Raw genomic sequence first — 16,398 nt, 5'->3', positions numbered from 1 at the left:
TCAATAGAGCCGCTTAGCGTTTCTCGAGTTGCCAGTTCACTCGAAGCGCTTGTTAACATCTGTGCAACTGTTTTCAAGCGAAGCTTGTATACGCTATTCTGCGCCGGCGATGTGACACTTAACAAGCCAGCTGCGCTCAGAGCTGCACATGTGCACGGATTGCTATTAAAAAAAGAAAGAAGCAATAGACCCGCTGAACGGAGAATCATGCTGCACCGCCGTGCTATTGATGTCATTCTCTCCACCAATAGGAATCGTGTGTCTGGGTAATGAGAGAGGAACGAGTGTTTCTCGCGTCAGAACACTATCGGAGCTGCGATGGTTCGGCCACGCGTCGTGCGTGCAGCCGAAGAACAGGCGGCGTTTGATGAACGTCGCGTGCTGCTCTCATGGCTGCACACGTGCAGGGATTGCTATAAACAGAAATCAAAGCCCCTTTCTGAAAGAAAGATGGAGGAGAGCCCTGGAGTCCCTCAGGGCTCAATATTAAGGCCTCTGCTTTTTACCATTTATGTGAATGATTTGTCCAATGTAGTAGGTCATTATATATATCAATATGCCGATGATACGGTTCTTTTATCCTGCGCAACTAATTACTCTGATGCAATCAGCGCCTTGCAGAATGAGGCAACTAAAGCTATGGACTGGTTTGGGGCTGATTTATTAAGCATCAACCCTTTTAAAACGCGACTTGTCTGTTTCCATAACCCCATGAAAAAAATCCTGCCTACGACATCATTATTCTTAGACACATCTGACTGTTATGAATGCACATGTCAACCTGTTAAAAATGCATCTTCTGTTAAGTATCTTGGCTTGCTTTTTGACTGTGATCTTTTATGGAACTCGCAATTATCCCACCTCTGTAAAAGGCTGCGCGTATTCTCCTGTGTACTATACAATATGCAATTTCTTCTGCCAATCTCTATGCGAAAAATTATTGTCCATGCTTTAGTCTACAGTGTGCTACGTTATGGCTTCACTGTGTATGGCCATTGTACTCTTAGGTGGAGCTCATAAATTAATTCAGTTTTACGTTCACTGCTGTCAACAGTGGCATGCGATTTATGTCCAAAGCAAGATGCAAACGTCTTTAGGTTGTTGAATTTGCCAAACTTCACTTCCCTGATTGTAGAAAGTGTTGTAATTAAACACTTCTGGACTAATGATATTAAAATACGATATGCGCCCGTCCGTTCCTTAAGACCGAAGGAACCCTACACGTCATCCTCAAGACTGCGACAAAGCACGGAAGTAGAACGCGGCAATACCATGTTCCAGCCATATTTAATGAATTTCCAACGCCTGTGTTAGACGTAAACACAAGACGTGGGATTAAGAAACTACTTAGAATTTTCGAAGTTTAAAGTAACATTTTGTATATCTATTCAATATTTTGCTCCGACCCGCTAATAGTTAACACCGCTATTAACCCTGTGCAATTTTCTGTGACCTGACTGTCAGGCACTGCAAGTCAAGCCCTCTGAGGCTTTGGTAGACCTGCTATCTGTACTTTGTTTTCATTTATGCACAATAAAGATTGTATTGTATTGTATTGTAATAGGTTTAATACAAGCACGGAAGCTGCGAACCCGGCATCTTCGCTAGTCGCTGCATGGAGTCACTCGCGGACGGATCGCTACAGTGACCTCGCGGTCTCTAACGCCTTTCCTAATGAACAACGTTCCGCGTCACCATTTTGAAAACTTCGTTTCATCTTCCGTGTGCCATTAACCTACGAGTCGCTTTCCCTCCCCCAGAAGCCGTGAGGAACGTGTGACACCCACCCCCACGTGGAAGAGGCTGCTTCGGCGGAAGGTGCACAGGAAGCAAGGCAGGCATGCTGCTTGAGGAGGCGCTCCGCGAAGTGGGCGACTTCGGCCGTTTCCAGTGGCTGCTCATAGTCTACCTGTGCGTGTTTGTGGCCCCACTGCGCGTGCTGCCACTGTTCGGGCACATCTTCAGCCTGCTTGTGCCGCCGCATCGGTGTCGCCTGGACCCGCGGCTGCTGGAAACGATCGAGGGTCTGAGTAACGGGACCAGCGAAGATGCGGGCCTGTTGCTGGACCTGGCGCTACCACGGGAGCCCGACGGCGCGTTTAGCCGGTGTCGGATGTACGACACCAACTCCACGCTGGCACTCTGGTTCGACGCCATGGAAGCATCGAGATTAGGGAACGCGTCTACCGTCACCGGAGTCCGCGCGATCGTGCCGTGCCAGTTTGGATGGGAGTATGACTTTTCGTACTTCTACCCCAGCGTGGTTTCAGAGGTGAGGATGCCACACCTTGCTGCTGTCTAGAAGATTGTATCCCGTTTGTAACGCGTATAGATATCCTTCGTAGATTTGAGGAACAGAGACCCCTGTCACGCAAATGCCTTTAGTCTCTGTCTCCCGTTGAACTTTCAAGTAAAATAAACGTTAATTTCAACTTTAATTTCAGTCAGGTAGATGGCAATAATTGCCTTTCACCATTTGGTACCTTGGCGAATTCTTACGGCATAATCATGGTTGTAAGAGCTCTTTGGGGCTTGACTCATGAGCATTGACCCTTCGTAGTCAACATTCACGCTGCGACGATTCGTGCGAATTTCTTTCTTAGTGTGTCGTCGTATTTGCGCTAAAACCTGCATGGCAAAATAACTTTGGAGGCTAAGTCGTATCGCGGGAGGTGAAATAGCATGACTTTGTTTCCCATGATTGCAGCATTTTTTAAAACAATGGCGCAGATGGACTGGGTGTGCGAGAATTCATGGAAGGCATACGTGTCCAACACAGCATTCTGGGTTGCAACAGCCATCGGCGTGCTCATATGCGGTGACGTCAGTGACAGGTAGGCTATCAAAGACATGGATGCATTCACGCTATTGGAGCAGTGTTTATATGTCTGCAGTAAGTTCATTTTAGCAAAAATCAGGCCTGTAACAAAATATTTAAAAGTCCGAAGCCTGGGAATATTTCGTTCTCCTGTGTATTTTCATTGCAATGTTAGGAACGTGCGAATGATTATTTATCGCCTCCTTCCTGGTGACACCGGGACCACTCTATTATAACTTTTTTTTTTTTGCTGAAAATGTTTTAAACCAAGGGGATTGTATGGAAGTTCGTTATATACAACTGCTTTGCTCGATAAATCTTATATACATAGGTTGTTGAACCTGGTCATTTGCATAGAGTTTAAAGCCCGAAGACTCATGCAGAGTGAAAGCTGCCGGTTGTAAAATAAAATAAGAAAAAAAATCTGTGTCCTTCCACTCTGTGAAGAAGGATGACCAGCGAAGCTGTGTGGTTGGGCCCCTTAATGGCGAAGGGCACTTTCGCCGCGGGTCGGCCCGGCATTGCACTAACTTCGGGATCGGTGAACGTATGGGCAGTTTTGTGCCTGCACACGGACACGATCCTGCGGGAACTAGCCCTTAAAAGTTTCGCTGTAATAAATTGGAACAAGCGTGAACAAGTCCGGCTGGATGTACTAGGCGAAAAGTAAACGCTCGGAGGAAAGACAAAGCGGGTGGGCGAGCTGTTGGTATGTGTGTTCGCGTGTATGCCGCAGGATCGGCCGGGTACCGGTGATGATTGGCGTGAACGTGATGTGCGGCGCCGCCGGCCTGTACACGTACTTCACGGCGGGCTTCGAGCACTTCGTGGTGAGCCGTGTGTTCGTGGGCCTTTTCGTGCTCGCCGTGAGCATCATGCCCTTCGTCCTCGGTAAGCACTGTCTGGCTCCTTGCATCAGCGTGACGAGTGCATGCTGCCAAGGGTTAAGAAGGTTGCGAAAAAGTTTATCGGCGGCTGTTAAGGTGGTTATGTACGTGTGCTTATTCGTGTGGAAGGGTTGTGGATTGCTCCAGCAGATTACATCAATTACGATTTGATGACACTCTTGGGAGCGGGGCACTTGTCCGCAAACGGGCATTTACCAGCGTTTTTACATCGCTGGGGTAATATGTGCTACTGTTCCTTCCATTAAATTTTTGTTTGTCTTGAAGCGGCATTCATAACACAGTCCTATATTTACAAAGCTTCTAATACGTAAGAACGTTCCCTCGTTGGCCATTTTCATGCGTCCGCCACTCACGATAGGGATGGGCATGGTAACGAGAGTATCCCTTGGAGTGGAGACGGTCAATCTCCGATAGCAGTTACGCTAGATAAAATTTGTGAATATACTGACTCAATTTTTCGCCCCTAACGAACCTCCAATTTTTTTTCAGTGGTTGAGTACGTGGCTCCAGAACGACGCATGATGGTGCTAAGCGCGTTCCAATTCTCGTACCCACTTGTGGGTGCCGCCTTTCCCTGGATGGCGTACGCCCTGGCCGATTGGAGGATCCTCACCCTGGTCTGCGCCGTGCCCCCTCTGGCGGCTCCTTTGTTTTCCTGGTCAGTGTGCGGCTGCAGCCTAAGTACACAAAAGGAGTGCTTCCGGGATGCTTTATGCCGACAATGATTACTCGTCTCGTATTCAGCTCCACCTATGAAAGTTCTTGCAACCGCAAATAAGTAGGGGTATGGAATATGCCTATAGGGAAGCATTCCGATTTAGAGCTCCTCCTGCGCTTATTTTGCATGCGCGAGCTTTTTTGTTTCTCTTCTTAGAATGCGCATTTGTGTGTTTTTTTTCTTTTATATAGTTCATTATACATGTAGCTTATCTTCACTGATTCAACAAAACATTGATTCACATTAGGCGTTTGCGAATATTTGAAATTTTTAATGCGAATCGAACGTTCTTTGCTACTCGCTTCGTATTCCATTAAATAATTCACCGTTCGAAATTGGCGAATATTTGTTTCTTTCGACTATGTAAAGGTTAACATGATTTGTTTGAAGTTTCAAAGGAGAGAGCAAGAAATAGGTGTGGACAGCTCCGGATGACTCTGCTGCAGGAAAACTGAGTTTGCTGTAGGGGGGTACCACTTCTTGAGCTAACGCAAGGGGCAGATAACACTCAATAATTTCAACTGATTCATTATGAACGTGTCATTTTAGGTAGCCTAAATGCCAATTTGGTGTCTTAATATAGGAAAAGAAATGCAACTTTCGGCCATGCACACCAGTTTCCATTCCTCTGAGGCAATGTGTGGTAATGTAGTACCTCACTTCTTTTCTTACACAAACTCAACGCTAAGTGCATCTGTCCCCCTTTTTTCTCCTTTACTGTCATTGCAGTGGTGCACTAGATAACCTAAATTAACGGTTTCTCATATGTAAGTTCTTCATTTGACCGCCATCCATTTGTGAACAACGTTACATGCATTTAAATATGACTATAAGCCCTGTCACTTAATCTCAATAAGTCTGTTTTTGACCAAGACAACTTCATGCAAAGTTTTATGTTTCACTGTGTTTAGAAATACAATATTCGATATTTGATTCTATGTTCGGAGGTCATTTTTGTCTAATATTCATATTCTATTTGATCCGGAAAGTTCCCTCTTCGAACACATTTACTTTATGACGTAGTAGTCTAGTAGTAGTCTTGCCTTTGCTTCGTGTTGTCGACAAATTCGACTTCGCCCTGCCATCTGCTAGCCGCCTGGTTAGCTCAGATGGTAGAGCGGCTGCCCCGGAAAGGCGGTGGTCCCGGGTTCGAGTCCCGGACCAGGACGAATTTTTCTTCAACTATGAGGCTTTTCTTTCGAGGAACCCGTATGGGTTTCCTTTGTAGCATTTTGCTACGAACAGGTGGATGTCTCATTTTCCCTTTATTCACATTTACTTTATGTACATTCGTCTGTAGCTGTTATGTTAGTGCTGTCATTCAGCTTTGTGTTATATATCCAGCATTTCTGAATTATGAAAATGCCTAAATTTGTCTATCTGATATATGCGCATGATTATATCATACACACGTACAAACCATTGCATATGTACGCGCACACTGCTGTTCATGGAAGTTTAAATAAGAAGGTTCGTAAGCTGCAACTTAATTGACGAAAACACCACATTTTCGATCTAAGAATTCTTGCGCAGTCGCTTTCAACACGTAAAAATTTAGGAGCAAGATTTCTGGCTGTACTGCGGTAATAGCGAGGGTCACCCAGGGTCAGTATTAGTGCCGCTTCTCTATTTATTGTACATTAATGACATAGCAAACAACATAAATTCTAGTATACGCCTGTTTGCCGACGACTGTGTGATATATAGACAAATAACTAAACCGATTGACGTAACGCTCGCAAAGGCTAGATATAGAATCTGCTTACATGAGTGGTGCATATTATGGCAAATGAAGATCAACATCGACAAAACAAAGCTGATGACGTTTTCTGCGCTCACTAATACTGCTGCGAATAGCTATACGATAAACAACAGCTTATTCGCAAATCTTCGCCGGCGATTACGATGCTCCCTAACGCGATATTTGAGCGCAGCTCTTCAGGTGTTTTGAATTTCACAGGTTGCGCGTCGCTCACTGTTCAGCAAGAAAGCGCGAACACGCGAACGCGTGTCTTGCGCGGAGAGCATTCTCATGCGCATTCTATAGTGGCGGCGGCGCGGGTGAAGTAGCGCATGGGATGCGGGTCCGAAACACACGTCGGCGCCTGGTTTCCATATATGTATCGGTGGACGCGCTCGCCCAGCGCTCACCGCATGCCTCAGTGATGACGTCATCGGCGCACTACGGAGCACGCTGCTATGACGCCATCTCGTAGTCTCGTGCGGCACTCTGCTTTCCTCCTCACCTTTTCGCCGTACTGTCCTCCTGCGCTTTCCGCCTCATGCTTTCACTGTAGCCTCCTCCTCAGCTTCCCTCCTCGCACTCTCTTCGCTATCGCCATCTTTCATCCCCCACTGGGCTTTCGCTCGGTTACGCCGACGGACGCCGACTTTCAACGCAGGAACAGGCGCTTAAGAGCTGCGCTCTAAAACATGTTCACAGTCATTTAATCATCTGGGTGTGCACTTCTCGCCTAATCTAACATGTAAGTGTTCATATAGAGCATATATTAAAGCTTTTTTTTAAAGATAAGTCTTTTAAAGCGCCGTTTGTCGGCCGCCAATGCCGAAACGAAGCTGTATATGCCTATGCAATGTTAACTGGGTAAGCATTAGAGTACACTTCGATAACATGGCTTCCAAATAACGTTGACCTTTCAAGCCAGCTTGAATCTGTGCAGAGCAAGGCAGCCAGGTTTATATTATCTACATATTCATCTTATCAAAGTGTAACGGTGTTGTAGCGAAGATTTAATCTCTTTAATCTTAACACACGACGCAGGCTATCTCGTTTGTTCTTTTCTCACTCGATGCATTATAGCAATACAGTTTTTACAACTAGGAATATTCTTCCGGTGCATCATTTCCCTTCCCGCAGAGGTAATATCCTGAAGCTAGAACCGATTTTCGGAAGAATATTGAAATATCAGAACTCCCCATTTCTGCTGTCAGTAAAGGAGTGGAATGATCTGCCGGAAAAGACAGTTACCCTTACTGATGTGTCATCTTTTAAGACAGAATTGCTGATGCATTTGGATCACGTCGACATTCAGCAACGCTAATACCGTCAATGTGCACGAAATCGCCATTTTACATGATATACCTCGTTCTTGATTGTGAGATGACATCTGGTGTGGTCACTTGCTTTGATTTGTAAACGCTTCATTTCTATTGTACTTATGATATTTTATTTTCCTTGGTATTTGTAGCCTTGTTGTACCTGATGATTGAGTAATAATACCCCATATGTAATGCCCTGTGGTCCTTTAGGAAATCGAAATAAAGAAACTCGGTGCCCTTCCCCTCTGTGAAGAAGGATGACTGGCGAAGCTGAGTATGTGGGCCCCTTAATGGCGAAGTGCACCTCCACTACGGGTCGGTCTGGCATGTCACTATTTTCGGCATCGGCCCACGTATGGGGAGTGCTTAACGCCTGCTTCACCTCCGCCACGGCTCTGCCTGGCATTGCACGATCTCCGGGATCGGCCGACGTACAGGGAATGCTTAACGCCTGCGTCACCTCCGCCGTGAGTCGGCCGGCATTGCGCTATCTTCGGGATTTTTTTCTACGCGCAAGCACAATAAGGGGGGAAAGTAGCCCTGCCCTTAAAAGCTTCTCTGTAATAAAAATCAATAAAGAAGACTATGCAGGTACATCGTCAAGCTGCACCAGCTGCACGTGACGTCATGAATTTTGACGGCGCTTGCCGGGGCTTAATTAATTTTGAAGCGAATTTCAGCTGCGCCACAACGGCCGAAATACGAGATATTTCAAATCTGTAACGTCGCATTGGAGTACATGCGCTGGAGTATAGGTGCGAAACTAAGAAAAACGGAAGCTCCGCTTTCATTTTCTCACTATAATGTTGCACGGCTTACCTCGAAATTAACGAAAATAGAGATTAAAAAAAGATATAGCTTAGCAGTCTGAACTAATTTTAATGTTTCTGTATGGTGTCCCGACAATGGGATTCAGTCGGACGAGCCCGCAGCGTTATTCGGGCATATGCTATTTCAAAACTATAATTAGCTTTCCTACAGTTTTGCGAAAGGCATATTTCGAAATGATTTATTCAAGTAGACTGAACCATGCGTTGTCTCAATACTCGCAGGTTTGTCCCAGAGTCGTTACGGTGGCTGGTGTCTAGGGGCAAGGAGCAGCGTTCCAAGAAGATCTTGTTCACCATCGCTAAGATCAACGGCAAAAAACTGTCCGACGACTTCATGCAGAAATGCCAGGTACGCCAAGCCCTCTAGGTGGCGTCATGTTCACGTTGCCAATCCAGGTTTTACAGGAAGAGAGAGAGAGTGAGAAGGAGAGAGAAAAGGAGGGTTGAATACCCAATCAGCAAGTGAAGCGACGACGATAGCCCTGATAGCTGGAATCGCATCACGCGTGAAGCGATGTTGTCCATCTGTATACGACACTTCCTCAATGTTTTGGTTATCTGTACGAGTAGCGTCACAGATATCACCTACGCCGTAACTTGTTTAGGAGGAAGGCGGACGCAGGGTTGATAGTTATAATAATGTCCTTAACAGAGTTCTAAACTGAGTTCTATTTTAATCAGAGTCCTAAGTCGTTTTAATCAAATGCAGCTTCGAAAACTGTTTTGAAGGGACTTATTTTACAATATAATCGTTCGGTGAATAGTAATCAAAAGACATTGCCTCAACCTGCGCAGTTCGTACAGGATCAGCGCATATTGCCATACTGCCACGTGCACGAATTGTGCGAACAACTGTGACTCTGGTTTGGCGCGAGCAGGCACGTCAGTGCTTTAGAAGTACCCACGAGAAAGAGACCCTTTGCACACCCTCGATTATTCTGTAGTATTATACGTACTTAGTTCTTCAACACGGTGATATATGTTTGTCTTTCTCATTTGTGACGGAAAGCTGCGAAGTGCTCATGAAGTAAAAGCCTCCCAGGCAAACAATAAATAAAGTTTGTACCACCACCACCACCCCCAGGCAAACAAAGTTACAGATGCAGAAATGGGCTGTCACTGACTTTGAGAGGAAAATATTGTAGGTATTAAATGGCGGTCAAGTTGTATCCCTTCATTGGAGATTAAGGAAACGATAGGGCGAAGTGGGAGATACATAAGAAAAACGGAATAGCTGATAAGACAAATGAGCTACAACTGATAGCAACGACAGAATAAAAATAATAACAAAATTTCACAAGGCAAAACTATGTTGCATGCTTCCTTTGTTGTTTACTTGAAGTAGCCTTTGGTAACTTGTGATTCATTTAGCTTGTCCTTATATGCGCACGTGCGTCACTGATTATTTTGAATTAAGAACGTGCATACCCCATGATCACTGCAAAATACGAGAATACCACGTGCGTCTTCGAGCATATATAAAGCTGGAGATGTACTTAAAATCCGGTTGCACAACTCACGTGTGAAGTTCGCCTGTGTACTGGTCACATCTCCTTACTTCTTGCAGTTTCCTCCTCCAAACGAGGTCCGCAAGACCAAGGCATCACCAATTGACATGCTCAAGACTCGAAACCTCCGGAAAAATTTTGTGCTGTCCCTCATAGTGTGGTAAGAAAAAAATCATCTGGACTCTTGTAACCAGGCGAGAACTACATAACAAAATATTGGCTTCTTGCTTCTTATTTTTATTTCTCGAACGTGGTTCTTCATGACCACTGTGTTCTGCTATGTCATGGTCACATGCATTTGATGCCTGCAAACAGAGCGATTGTCCTTTAGCAAATTCATATGTCGCTTGAGTTTTGACCGTACACATTACTCACGCCACAAAACGCAAATATTGATATAGAATACCGGGAATCAAACTATCACTGTAGTTTTATTTGTGCAATATACTAGAAAAACAAAAGAACGATCCTTGTGAAATGCCCTGAAAATAAACACTGGTTGTCAGGGTGAGGAGAAATTTTGCAGCTGATAACTGACGATTAGCGCTTGCCATTTGTGCTTTCGAGACTTTTGCGCTTTTCTTTTTCATTAACAATGTATTTGTCAGCGCATTCCAAGCGTTATTGGCCTCTTTGAAAATGCGATACAATACAGTTTCTGCTGCTGTATCACTAACACGCGATATTTGAGTACTTTTTATTGATATCTGGTATATACGGAGGTGTTAAAACCGGGGAATGGGGGCCTAATATTCGAAAGTGAAAAAAAGAACTCAAAATGTATTACAAACATCCACAAGCAAATAACATAGTACACCAACATAAAGTTAGGCACTGGGTATGGCATAGAATATCACAAGGGTAAAAGTTCTCCAACTTTACTGAACTGAGGAACGAAAGAATGGGCTGAAAATCAATGATCGTGTAAGGTTTCCCGTTGTAAGTCCATGCTGGCGTAAAGCACCCTGTGGTGTTACTGAATGCTACGTGCGAAATGACGCAAAGGCATTGCTCTATATTATAAACGGAAGTCTAAGGTACATATGTCGCACATGTAGCAGGGCTAGAGATAGAAGACAACACGAAATAGGCATATTGGGGGCTGGCGTTGCAAATATGTCATATAATTTAAGAGATCAACAGTAGTCAAACAAGGGACGTCTCAGCATGGAGCCTCTATTTTGATAAAGCCTCTCGAAACGTTGACAGGCATTGTCAAAACCTTGGCTCCAACATGAGACATTGATTGTTAATGTCGATTACAGTAAAGTTTTCATCTTACTGCGAACATTTGTCTTGTCTTGACAGAACTTAAGAAACTGACGGGCCCAGCTTTCTGCCTTAGCTATGTTTATAAAGTTCGTGTGTTTTTTCTAGCTCGCCTCCGGAAAGTTGAAAGCGAATATGTGTCCTCGAGCGAGCCAGAAAAACGCTTCAAACCGCCCTTCATCTCCACGACGTGTCTTCTCACATGCAGTGATGTAATGACAGTTGACATAACATGGAATCCTGCTTTTGTTTCAGAAAGCGTTTCGATTTATAGCTAGATTACAGGGCAGACCTCGTAGTTAATACGTGTCCTGTCGTTGTTAGCAGCTCATTCCTTCCGTCTTATTCTTCGCAGCCAGGTTGATGGATGTGTCGACGATGAACACTGCTCACGATCGGAGCACTTTGTGAACTCAGCCCTTCCTCTTTACATTACTCTTGGTAATTGCTGTTTTGCCGCTAACCACGCGTCCATGTGCAGGACTTTAGCTTGTCTGGTGTACACGGCCGGTCAGCTGTACGCAGCGAACGCGAGTCACAGTCCATTCGTGATGACCACGGCGGTAAACTTGGTGGACATCGTGGCCACGGGTACGGCGCTTCCTCTAGCCGACCGCTGGGGACGCAGGCCTACTATGATGACTGCCTACGCAGCCGCTGCAGTGGCCTACGTGTGTTCCGTTGGAGTACCACAAGGTATAAAAAGCCCTGGATATATTGTAGGAGTATTGACCACGAGGGTAGCCAGGGGCAGTGTTTTGTAAAGATTCATATAAATTTCAACTCTTTTCTTAACATCCGTCCTGCCGAATAGACAAGCCTGGTGACAACGGCAGGGAGGCTGCGACTGAGCCGACGAGGAATGGTGAAAATTATGGAAAATTAGCTGAACCCTTACAAAATACGGCCACGGGGGATTTGTTTCGTGGTGTGTTTATAGCCTGCTTGCAACCCGTGTTTCTTTCTTAGGAGGATCGTATAAGCACGTTTATCAAAATTTGTTGGGGCAGCCGGTGCGGGAAAACGGTGTGCATGGTCCTAAACAAAACAAAAGTATTGACACCCAATTTTACACTGCGTGTTCCATCGCAGAGAGCCTGGCTTTAGGTACAGCGGTGTTCATGCTGGCGCGGGTGGCCTTGACCATGGCCTACAACGTGGGTTACCTGTACGCGGCCGAGGTCTACCCGACGGCAGCCCGTTCGCAGGCGCTCTCCTTGCGCCAGGCCTTTGGCTCCGTCGGAAAGTTTCTCAGTTCGCAGGTCACTCAGCTGGTAAGTCTACATCTTATGCACACGAAGTTATCTGCATTGTCATTCCACCAACCCACAGAACGTAACCACCCGATGTCGTGAGCCCGCCGCTTCCGTGCTTCGTTTTAAAAAAAAAGAAAAGTAGTTTCGTCCGAAAGGCGACGAATCGATTGCGATGGCAAATTAGTAGACAGCTATACCAAATAAGGATAGCAAGTTTTACCTGCCGTATAAATTGATGAACATTCGCTTAGTAACTAAATTAACAAGCATGCTGTTACGCGCGCACAGGCAAACATGAGCACATCTCACTCGATGACCGTGGACACTCGATGTCAAAATGCTGGCGCGAGCAAGAGTGGCAGCAGCAGTAGCAGCAGCGAGTGAATTGACCTTCGTGCTACCCCTCGCTTCGACGCGAATTAAGCGGCGAAAACTCAGCGCACACGAAGCCATCAGCAGTCGGCGCACTCGTTTCCCATCGCAGGTCGCTTTCAAGATAGGGACCGCGCGGCCACGCCATACGCAGCCGCAGCAGGAGTAACCCCCCCATTTCCCTTCCCCCTGGCGCCTTGCGTACGACGGAAGACGGCACGCTTCCTCCCAGCTTTCCTCCCTTGCGCACGCAGGATTGGGCCATCATCGTCGGGTCACCCTCGCATGCTTTCACTCACACATACAGCATACGGGGAGCGCGTGACATCCATACGGCACACGGGGACCATGTTATCACCCTTGGTCTTTATACAGAACATCACGGCAACGCAGACGGCAACGACGACAGCAGAAATGCGCCTGGAGTGTCAAGTGCTATCGCAATAAAAATAAATGAGCTCTTTGTGTTGTCCTAAGTGATGCCTCTCAAGACTTGGCGCTTGTATATTCTTTGTTTTCATTTTTTTTTAAACTCGGGGAAGCATATAGCCCCGCCTCACTGTTTGAATCTGCGGGCATCTCAGAATTACACGTGTACGTCAATAAAACCCTCGCCAAAATATCGAAACTACCACGCGCGTAACCACACGTGTCGTTGGCGAAGTATGTAGGCCAAACCTTCTTGCAGAATTCGGGGCTATATGTGGCTATGGAGCCTTAAGGAACAGTCGTCCTCATCCTGTCGAACTTCGGACATGTTGACAAGGACCGCTTCTAGTGTTTGGCGAAAGTACGATAAATAACTGAGAACTAATGCAAGTTTCACCGCAATCAGGTAACACCGGCAATAGAACAACAGATAAAACAGCAGTGTCGACAACGACCTTCATTGGAGACTACGAGGCCTTCATGTGCACCAAACTTCGCTGAATACTGCTTGCGGCCAAAAAGGGCACCTGCGGCGCGTGAACATTCTGTCCTTTGCATTGTTGCAGGCTATGTACGGCCGTCCCATCCCGCTGCTGCTGATGGGCGCCATGTCATTCTTGCTGGCGCTGCTCACGTTCCCGATGCCAGAGACCCTGCACCAGCGGCTGCCCGAGACACTCGAGGACGGCGAGGCGTTCGTGCACGGCCAAAACACGTGCTGCAGCTGCGTACTACTGCAGCAACCACAGCAATCCTCGTCGCAGCGGACATCCGCCGGAAGGTCACGCTCGCTGTCTGTCATCTCGGCTGCCTCGGCAGTGAGCGTCAGCCCCGACTGAGCAGCGCTCGTTCGAACGAAACCATCGTTCTACGTGGCGAGCATGTGTACCTCCGAGAATGACGGAGAGTAATACGCCTATACAAGCGAACAGCAGTGGTAGCAAAAGCGCTGCGCGCTAAACGACGGATGGCGCACCACCACCATGGATTTACCTTGGCTCGGTGTCCTGACAAGACATGAAGTGAACTCCTGGAACGTTTGAGGCTGTATGTTTTGACGAATCGCCATCTAACATTCTTAACCGTTGACGATGGTACGCCATGGTTTCTTGTGGGCGCAGGTGTGTACTAAGCATATTTCTTTGTTTCGTGTTTAGAGAGAGTATTTATGTCCACAGGGTATCGGAATCCTGACAATGCATTTCTCCGCAAAGTTCGGGGAATTTATATCTCGAAACTGGGGTCATCTTGAAAATTCGTTCCAAGTGGATCCGCCTTGCGAGCTCCCCGGCTATAATTTGTAAATTGCAATATGGGCCATAATGTAATTAGTTAGAAATTTAATTAGCGAATTTTTATTAATGAGTCAGTTTTGCATCTCAATTTCTCGTGCAAGTATTGTCCACCGCTTCGAGTAGACCAGCTCATGAACTAGAATTGTGATATCTGCCACAGGTAACTTTTAAACATTTTTGAAAGTGTTCTGTCAAACACCCTGTATATAAACGCCATTTACCTCAGAATTTTTCATTAAACGTACATGCAGCAGCCTGTGCATTTCTTCTGTAAATTTTTTTTTACATTTAGCGGTGCTGTTTTTCACTCAACTTCACAGTAGGATTGAATGTTATTTTTTTGCTCCACATCTTACAATAAAAAAATGTTGCCTTTCTTTCCCTGGTTCGTCTGTATACAGCTTGTCAGGCACAAACATTGACACCATCTATCTATCTATCTATCTATCTATCTATCTATCTATCTATCTATCTATCTATCTATCTATCTATCTATCTATCTATCTATCTATCTATCTATCTATCTATCTATCTATCTATCTATCTATCTATCTATCTATCTATCTATCTATCTATCTATCTATCTATCTATCTATCTATCTATCTATCTATCTATCTATCTATCTATCTATCTATCTATCTATCTATCTATCTATCTATCTATCTATCTATCTATCTATGAATACTGTTTAATAATCAATATAATTACCAAGTGAGTTCTGTGGGAAGACGCATACGGAAGCTATAGCCTAGAAGCGTATCTGTGAACTATAACGCCTTATATCAACACAATGGCTATTAGAGCTGACATATTTGAAAGCTACTGAATTATTTGCACCACCTAGAATTTTTTAACAATTCATGGTACGCGAGCTATATTGCATGCAACTAATGCGTCCTGACTCTTGGAGAAGAACTCACGGCCGCGTGCTCAGCAGCAGATTGCCGTAGCTACTGAATAATTGCGGCAATTATTCGCACAAGGGAAACTTGACATCCATATAGGTATACAGGGTGTCCCAGCTAACTTTAGCCAAACTGCCGAAAGAAAAAAAAGCGTCCGACGATTACGATACTCCCTGATGTAAAATTTGAGTCTCCTCGATACGCGTTTTCATTTCGCGATATATTCAGACAAAGAATTTGAGACCGAAATCACTGCACCGACTGGCAGCGGGCCAGTGCCGTCAGCACCTTCGAAGGCGGAGGGGCAGTATGGGAACGCTGGCATGGTGAACGGCATCGGAGCCAGCTGTGGAAGAAGACGATGACGAGCGCGCGAGAAGTGGTACGAGCACGTTCGCGCGGTTACGTATACAGGGACGCCGGCGCTCAATCTAGGAACGGGCGTCTAAAGAGACGGCGCTCTAAAAAAAAAAAAAAAAGAGAGACCAAAACAGAAAAGCTGTGCTCTAAAGATAAAGAGAGAGAGAGAGAGAGGGCGGCGCTCTAAAAAGAAAGATAAAGGAAGAAGGGCGGGCATTGCTGCACGCCGGTAATGAAGCACGACTTGGAAAGGGCGGCTCCTTGGCATGACCTCCGAGATCAGGCGTCACTCGCTGAGGTGCGCGGCGCAATGAAAAAAATCTCGGAGGTAACGAGCTAGCAATTCCGTCGTATTCGCTAACCATCATGTGCATGCATCGTCTGCTTGGACGTTGCTTAGCGGTTGCTACTGCAGAAAAAAAAATGGTTGTGGCTTAGGTAAGGTTAAGCCCAGGATGCGAAGCATACTAGCCTTTATTTTAGTTGTTGAACCACTGTTTAGCCTGGTGAACTGCTGTTGCTTGGCTATATTTGGTTCGGCTAGACGAAGAAACAACTCATGCATTACTGCTTCGCCTTCAAGAGTGGAACGCGACAGCGTTCCCGTCGACCCGCCAAGGGGTGTAAGACAATGGGCTACAGGGCAGCGACTATGCGCCCCGCATTGGA

At 45.9% G+C, this 16,398-nt stretch overlaps 1 protein-coding gene across 1 annotated transcript; it reads left to right on the top strand.

The window, feature by feature from the left end:
* Positions 1–1,766: 1,766 nt before the first annotated feature.
* Positions 1,767–14,772, top strand: LOC135895779 (solute carrier family 22 member 7-like). Its single transcript, XM_065423941.1, has 9 exons — positions 1,767–2,272; positions 2,731–2,834; positions 3,555–3,709; positions 4,216–4,384; positions 8,557–8,683; positions 9,902–10,002; positions 11,593–11,807; positions 12,204–12,385; positions 13,735–14,772. Exons 1-9 carry the CDS (start codon positions 1,841–1,843, stop codon positions 14,005–14,007), a joined length of 1,758 nt encoding a protein of 585 aa, XP_065280013.1. The 5' UTR covers positions 1,767–1,840; the 3' UTR covers positions 14,008–14,772.
* Positions 14,773–16,398: the final 1,626 nt, after the last annotated feature.

Source organism: Dermacentor albipictus, chromosome 4 (assembly GCF_038994185.2).
Source record: "Dermacentor albipictus isolate Rhodes 1998 colony chromosome 4, USDA_Dalb.pri_finalv2, whole genome shotgun sequence".
Lineage (NCBI taxonomy): Eukaryota > Metazoa > Arthropoda > Arachnida > Ixodida > Ixodidae > Dermacentor > Dermacentor albipictus.
This window is presented reverse-complemented; position numbering and strand designations above follow the sequence as displayed.

What these genes read in the sequence shown, in the direction of transcription:
- LOC135895779 (XM_065423941.1), top strand. Translation starts at nt 1,841, where the DNA reads ATGCTGCTTGAGGAGGCGCTCCGCGAAGTGGGCGACTTCGGCCGTTTC. An exon ending in GTGCTGTCCCTCATAGTGTG is followed by an intron (nt 10,003 to 11,592) that starts GTAAGAAAAAAA and finishes GTCCATGTGCAG; the next exon opens with GACTTTAGCTTGTCTGGTGT. An exon ending in TTCCGTTGGAGTACCACAAG is followed by an intron (nt 11,808 to 12,203) that starts GTATAAAAAGCC and finishes GTTCCATCGCAG; the next exon opens with AGAGCCTGGCTTTAGGTACA.